The following is an 8,062-nucleotide window of genomic DNA, read 5'->3' as shown; positions in this document are numbered from 1 at the left end:
CTGCACATTGCCATAAAACTTCAGGAAACATCTCTGCTCCAAAAAGCACACACAAACAAAAATCAAGAACTCTGCAAACAAAAATCAAGAACCCAACAGCACTAAATACACTTGAACTCATGTATGTGTCACCTTAGAGTAATTATGTATGAACAGTACCTTCTCTTTCAACAGTGGTGGCTTCCTTATATTAAGATCCTGATATATGAGGCAAAACTGAATAAAATAATCTAGAGTGCATGCCATTTTTGCAGCAAACCACAAAGACGAAAAAAAATCTGCTTTTAGGAATATAAAGTGCCTTATTAATACCAAATGGGCTTTAGATATAAAATATTCAAAAACGGAATATTTATTGATGATCAATGCAATCAGTGTAGCTATTCTATAGCTCATTTCAAAAAAATAAAAGCGTAACTAACAGTGGCAACAGTTATTCCTAGATAAACATTGTTCCCCATGAACTTCTCCAAGTAATTTCTTTGTAACTGCTACTTCTCATAAAGCAACTGATTGTATTTCATTTTATTTTACAAAAAGTAAACTAATGCAGTAACAGACTTTAAGAGTCAGTAATAAATAAAAATTGTCAGGGGTTACTAATATTAGCAGTGTCACATAGGACAATTCTGAATTCTTTTTTAGGTCATCTTTACTTCAGAACTCCCTTTCAAAGGAGGATGGCCTCTTGGTTATGGAACTCTCCAAGTGCAGGTACAGTATGGAATAGGCTGTATATGTTGCCTTCAAGTCAATTAAGTACTTATTGCTTTAGTTCTCTCTCAAGTGGAGATAAAAGCATTCTGAAACCTTACAAAGACATGTTAAAACACAGGCAAAATGGAGTAATAGGAAGCAAGACAGCAAGTAAAAATCCTTAGTCTTGAAATCTTTCTCCATAAACATACACTTTATGATTCCAATATTAGTTTTTTGAGGTTTTGGGTTTTTTTTTTGTTTTTTAATACAACAAACAAGAAAACACCACCACACACACTTACCCTCATTGGATGAATATCAGCATATGGAGGCTTTCCTTCAGCCATTTCTATTGAAGTGATACCAAGGGACCAGATGTCTGCCACGCAGTTATAGCCAATCTCTTGTATTACTTCAGGAGCCATCCAAAATGGAGTTCCTATAACAGTATTACGTTTTGCCATTGTATCCTGTAATTATATTATTTACGCAATTAAAACAAGAGATGCTTATTTTCAGATTCTTTTGATATTAATTCTATATTTAAAAGTTCAACTAGCCACCCAAAAGGTCAAATGGTAGTGACTTCCAATTAAGACCAAACAGATTCAGCCCATCAGCCTACAGAGGCCAAACAGGTGACAATGATCATAAACCACAAATAAACGTTTAAAGTAGGATCATCAGGCACTTGAAGTACACCGGGTTATAAAAACAAACAACTAAAAACTAAATAGACTTGCAATACATTAAATACTCATCATGATAAACAATGTTAGCTCTACCACTACCACTAGTCACTCCTCAGACACAAAATTCAAGGCAGAAGAAAAAGACAAAAGTAAAAGAACATGATTAGGAGCGCTAAAGCGTTTTTAAATGATCTTTCCACAGGTACTTACTGTTAACTGGCCAGCCACACCAAAATCAGCTAATTTTGCATGTCCCTCGGTGTTAAGAAGGATGTTTCCAGCCTTTATATCTCGATGTATTTTTCTCATAAAGTGCAAGTATTCAAGTCCTTTAAGAGTAGATTTCAGAATAGTTGCAATTTCATCTTCTGTTAGCTGCAAGAAAACATAAAACTGTTTTCAGATATACACATAGAGTCTATATATTTGAACTATTTAAAACATGATCATTTCATAATGGTTATTATAAATAATACAGACAATGTATTTTAATACATTTTAACACAGGTATTTTAACACAGGAATATGCCCAGTAGCATTTACAATTCAAAATTCTGATCTACTAACTTGATCCATATAGCTAGATTCTTACACGTCTAGAGTCCAACTGGAGCAAGTGAGCTGCAAAACTAGAGAAGGGTCTGACTGGTGCAGATCAGATGGCAGAATATGCAATATTCTCTTGCCTGTCAATCAAAAGCTATTACTCTTTAGATGTTGACGTAGTTCATAAAGACTGCTGCACAGTTTCTACAATATAAAACTAATATATTTATCACTAAGATCATACATATTAATTGTCAAGTTATGCATTACCTTTGTCAAAACAAAGGTAATGGTGGTCACCACTGGACTAGATGACACATACCAGAATACTTCCCTGGAAAAAGAGATAGCCCTTTCTCAACTGTGGAAGGCTAGAGCTATTCCTCAAACATCCAGGCCCTGAAGTTCTTTACATAGCTTGCCCAAACTAGCATAGTCCTACATTTGGAAAAAGATTAAAGGAATGCCATGTTTTCTTTATTTTTCAAATTCCTACATATGAAATGCCTGCTAAGTCTACAATCAGTAGTATCAAACTTTTGTCCACCAGCTATTCCTAACTGCACTACTATTAGTTTCTCATTGCCAGCAATTCACAAATTAGAGAGGATGAATTAAGGGCGTCTTTGCAAGACCAAAAAAACACAAAACAAAAAGCAAGGGATAAAGGCGTACAGAAAATAGTCAAATTATTATTTATCACAAAGCTTGTAAAAAATATATTCGTCAGGGACAGCTTGCTACTTATTATCTGCAGGGAGATAATATAGCATGCAGAAATACAAACACCCCAACAGTTCCCAACTAACCTATAGAATTTTACTGAAGTCTGTCAAGTAAGCCATTCCTTTCAAGACTAGTGCCTTCATTTTATATGGAATGTAAGTAAACGCTAATTTTTCAAAATAAATATTTCTCACTCTGCCTGTGCTCCATACTGACACAAAGCTGTAGAACTACACCCATACAGATGTGCCCCAATGACCTTTCAGCCCTGAAAAAGGACAACTAAGATGTCAGGGTACTCTCATGCTGGAAGGTGCCAATAACTATTATCCCCTGTTCCTTTAAACTGTAGACAATTACAGAAATGATTGAAAATGGATGCCAACCAGATGCTATGGGCTTTTTCTTACATCGTTCTTCTTTTCTTGTTGCCGACTGATGCAGAGAATGAACGCTCACTGAACTTTTGGGTTCTTTTTAAATTACCTGCATCACTTGACAATTGCTAGATGATATCCTCATAGGAAAATATAATCAGATTGAATATATGGCTCTTCAATTTCAGCCACAAATACTGTATTTTTTTTAAATATCTACCAACAATGTTAATTAGTTTGCTGTCTATGCAAAGGTTTCCTGTTAGTTCTTGATATTAAATGTAGATAATTCACATGAGCTATGCTGTAATATATCATGTTACTATCGCACTATAAAGCTGTACAATTGAACTAACAGAAATCTTAACATAGCTGGCCCTGAATATATTTTATAAGACAAGCCACATTTTAGTAAGCACAACTACCACTATGTGAAGATAACGCACCATGTCAGCCCACAACTTTCAAAGTAGTTGCAGCCTGTTAATACCTTCTGGTCTCTAAAAAACATACTCCTTTACATAATGTTTACTAGTGCATAATACTATCTTCTACAGCCATGCTGAATTTTTAACAAGTTTTTTTATGTTCTTTAATAACAGCATGGCCTTCAGTTACTTCTGAGAATTAAGGTAGAAGAGCTGAGGCTCTTTAGAACTTTAGAGCTTCTGAAGTCAACAATACATTTTGCACAGGTATACCCAGCTCTCTTCCATATCATGTTTACTGTTTATTTTTCAGTCAGGATGAATGGAAAGCTACTCTCAAATTAGTCAAGTAACTGAATACAAACTGAGAAACAAAATTGAAAATTTGAAGAGTAAGAAAGAAAAAAAAATTGCAACAGGAATATTTATTGAACACTGTAAAAGCATCACAAAGGAAACACTAAGAACTCTTTTGCTTGACTGATTTTTTTGGGGGGGGTTGTTTGGTTTTTTACACAGACCAGACAAATTTCAGTTTTAAAGCTAAAAAAAAAAAAAAAAAAATTATCAATTATTGAACACCTACTATAAACAAAGAGGTGTTCTAGACTGGGCAGTCCAAAACACATCTCTTATTTACTACTTCAATACGTTGCAGAATTCGTATACTATACAAATGATACAATAAGCTGCAAGTATCAACTGGCAACAAGCTGACAGACTTTTCATTACCAAAGAAAATACAATACAATAAAAAAAAAAAAAAAGAGAGAGATTTTCATTTATCTGCTTCATGGACTACTGAGCAAGTTATCAGCTAGCACAGTTGTTTATCTTCATTGCTTTAGATCAACCAAATAGGAACACATAAGCTCCTGAACAAGTGTTATCAGAGAAACAGACCCCCTGAGAACAAATGAACATGACACATTCTTAGAAATGCAAGAAACTGCAAAACTGAAGATGAATACTCTAATTTGGCTGCAACACTGGGTTGCATTTTCCCCTCTTTCTCTACTTTTCCAATCCTATACAGAAATTAAATTAAGCAATAGCAATTCCTTCCAGTTTCAGTTTTGAAAGTGTTGGTACACATCCACACCTCCCTCCAAAAAAAGCCACCACCAAAAGCCCACAAGAAACAAAAAACCCACTCATAGTCACTTTAAGCCAACAGAATGACTCAACAGAAAGGAAAAAATGATTAGTCAGCAAGATTATCTGCACTTGAGTTGCTCATAACAAGTTTTAATTATTTAACAAACAGAACCACTTCCCTATTCCAGCTTCTATCCAGTCTCATAAAACCTGGGCGTGGAGCCCAAGGGCACAGTTACACATACATTTATTTAAACAGCAGTGCCAAGCTCCAGTCCTTCCTTTCACTGCAACCTACAGTAGTAATTCCCACTGTGTGTCAGCCCTTCCACTGAACAACTGTAACTGACCCTAGTTAAAAATAAACCTGTCTGCCAAATTATTTTTCTAACAAATCAGTTCTCTGATTCAATTCACGGCATAGTCAACAAGGATGTAGCAGAGTAGGAGCTGCTCAAATTGGCATTGCTTTCCAAATAGGTATATGTGTTGCTATACCCAAAGAGTCCCAGTGACTTTTATAAACCTTTCCCTATGCAAGTAGAGGATGAAATTGATGGTGGCATTAGCTCCATGCTCCACAGCAAGCAGCTACTGCCTCTGCTGCACATTATGCATTCCTTGCCTGCCATTTATCTCCGAGATCTTTCAGTGTTTCTGTTCAGTGGCCCACGGCTCAAAGCCTTTATTTGTGCTACTTCTTTATGCTGACTGCTATGCTGCATCAAAGGATTGTATGCCAGGAGAACTGAAAACCCTGTCATACACAGCTCAAACAAGACAGCTTTCCAGGCATTGCGTAGGAATTCGGAGTCAAGAAAGAAGGGACTTTCAGTCAACTGTAAGATAAACTAAACTACAGTCAGAAGGATATCTGGAGAAAGAGACATCCCTTATTATATGAACTAATAATTTTGTGGTGAAGTACACTAAAACTGTGATCATCTGAAGACTCACACTACAGGCAATTTAAGCTCTGGCTATTAAGAAATACTGTATCATGGATGCTTTATGACATGCTGAGTGTTAACACTTTCTGGCAGAGCTTTGCCAGATCCACCCCGCTTCAGAAACAATACAGTGTCCTGAATCTCCAAAGACTTCCCTGCAGTTAATCCTGAACATGCATCAAAAAATGATCCTGAGCACTGACAAATGTATAGCAAGATAGGGATACAACTCACTGCCCACTGTCACCCAGAAACAAGTATTATGAGAAATTGTGCTTGGAAGGCTCTGCAGAGAAAGTCTCTCTTCAATATGTTGTGTTCCTAAGGAGGTAAATCCCTAGCTTTAGTTCTTGAAAAATTAGTGGTTAACTACATGGAGATCTTTGGATCACCTCTAGATGGAGAAGTGCTTTTGCAGCTGCATGGCAAAATCCAGCTCTCAAAAGGAGAGGGGAACAGAACACCCATACCAAGACGTTGAGAAAGAAGCTAAGGACTGAGAATCCAGCAAACCAGAAGAGAGGGAGTTCTAGAGTACAGAGTACAGAGTTCTAGAGTGCAGCCTGATACACCATCTAGGACCATCGGTAAAGGAAAGCTCTAGCATAGTTACGTGTTACAAAAGTAAGAAGAATTTAAGTAACATCAAAATACATACAGTGGTCAGAAAAGCCCAAAGCAGTGAATGTCACCTATAAGAAGTCACCAGAGAGCACGAGTCATGTTTATCAGGAACAGCAGTAATGGGGAAGCACAGGGAAAAGGGAGAACAGGCTTACTCTACCATAAGTGTTCTGAGACACATCAATCCCAACTCCAGATGTCCTAGATCCATCCGCTTGTGCTTCATAAAATGTGTGTGTGTGTATATATATATATACACACACACACACACATATATATATAATCATCATTTATATAATGTGATGTTTTTTATACTATTGCTAAACATGGCCGAGGGTATGCATAACAATATACAGACAGAATGTTTAGCTTTAATATCTGATAATATTTAGAAGGACACAATGAATTTCCAGCCTTACTCAACAAGCGAAGAAAGTACGCTCACCTTGCCTACACAAAATTACCTTTTCAGAAAATAATGTACTGCCGTATTGAACATTAGTATGCAATCACAACAAAAAAGACTTTAAAAAAAAAACTTTAAAAATTATTCATTTCTTGATTTTTGTGCAATTTAAATTTTTTGCAGAACATACACCACGTATGCATACCCCCAAAAACATTTACAAAAATATGAAAATCTCCAAAAAAATACTTCTAAAACCACAAACATTATTTAACTACGGCAGTATGACAGCTGAGCCATACATATACCATTTCTTCCCTTACTGGATGTATAAAACATCGTACAAAAAGTTCTAGTTATGTTGTTTCTGTAGACCAAAACTGTCTATTTTAGATGTTTTTACACAACATTAATGATATTTAAGTATTTTGTATGCTGCAAAGAAGTCAAATGGTATCCTGGGCTGCATTAGACAAAGTGTTGCCAACAGGTGGAGGGAGGTGATCCTTCCCATCTGCTCAGCACTGGTGAGGCCACACCTGGAGTGTTGAGTCCACTTCTGGGCTCCCCAGTACAGGAGAGACATGGACATACTGGAGAGAATCCAGCAAAGGGCCATAAAGATGATTAAGGGACTGGAGCATCTCTCCCATGAGCACAGGCTGAGAGAGCTGGGACTGTTCAGCTTGCAGAAGAGAAAGCTCAAGGGAAATCTTCTCTGTGTACAAACATCTAAAGGAAAGGCGCAAAGAAGTCAGAGCCAGGCTCTTTTCAGTGATGCCCAGTGACAGGACCAGAGGCAATGGACGCACACAGAAACACAGGAACTTCCCTCTGAACATGAGAAAACACTTTTTTACTGTGAGGGTGACCAAGCACTGGAATAGGTTGCCAAGGAAGGTTGTGGAGTCTCCCTCCTTGGAGATATTCAAAAGCCATGTGGACATGGTCCTGGGCAACCAGCTCTAGGAGGCCCTGCTTGAGCAGAGGATTGGACCAGATGACCTCCAGAGGTCCTTTCCAATCTCAACCATTAAATTATTCCATACAGCAGGATTAGGTGCATTTATGCTAATTTGAATAAATCAGGGTGCTTGGTTTGTTTCTTTGTGTGAGTTGACTGGTCTATATTTAAAGCTTGCATATCACCCCAAAATAAAGCAAGTCCACAATATTTAGCTACTAAGGAATATCCATCAAGTTAGTTGACTGTCTGAACAAAAAGTAAGTATGTGTTCCTAAGGAGGTAAATCCCTAGCTTTAGTTCTTGAAAAATTAGTGGTTGAGGTCCCTGCTGACTGGAAGCTAGCCAATGTTACTCCAGTTTACAAGAACGGCGTGAGGGAAGACCCAGGAAACTACAGACCTGTTAGTCTAACCTCAGTTCCTGGAAAAATTATGAAGAAGATCATACTGGGTACTACTGAAGGGTGTTTAAAGAACAATGCAATCATCAGGCACAGTCAACATGAGTTCACAAAGGGAAAGTCCTGTTTAAACTAAATTGATATCCTTC

The 8,062-nt window shown here is 37.2% G+C and overlaps 1 protein-coding gene across 1 annotated transcript; it reads right to left on the bottom strand.

Moving 5' to 3' along the window:
- Window positions 1–1,001: 1,001 nt before the first annotated feature.
- LOC104073229 (serine/threonine-protein kinase 3) lies at window positions 1,002–1,766 on the bottom strand (the record flags this gene model as incomplete). The annotated part of the gene is made up of 2 exons (XM_009572929.1): window positions 1,002–1,169; window positions 1,602–1,766. Coding segments are annotated over 2 exons (333 nt in total), but the record flags the coding sequence as incomplete, so codon positions are not given.
- Window positions 1,767–8,062: the final 6,296 nt, after the last annotated feature.

The sequence above is a fragment of the Fulmarus glacialis genome, unplaced genomic scaffold, assembly GCF_000690835.1.
Source record: "Fulmarus glacialis isolate BGI_N327 unplaced genomic scaffold, ASM69083v1 scaffold13022, whole genome shotgun sequence".
NCBI lineage: Eukaryota > Metazoa > Chordata > Aves > Procellariiformes > Procellariidae > Fulmarus > Fulmarus glacialis.
This window is presented reverse-complemented; position numbering and strand designations above follow the sequence as displayed.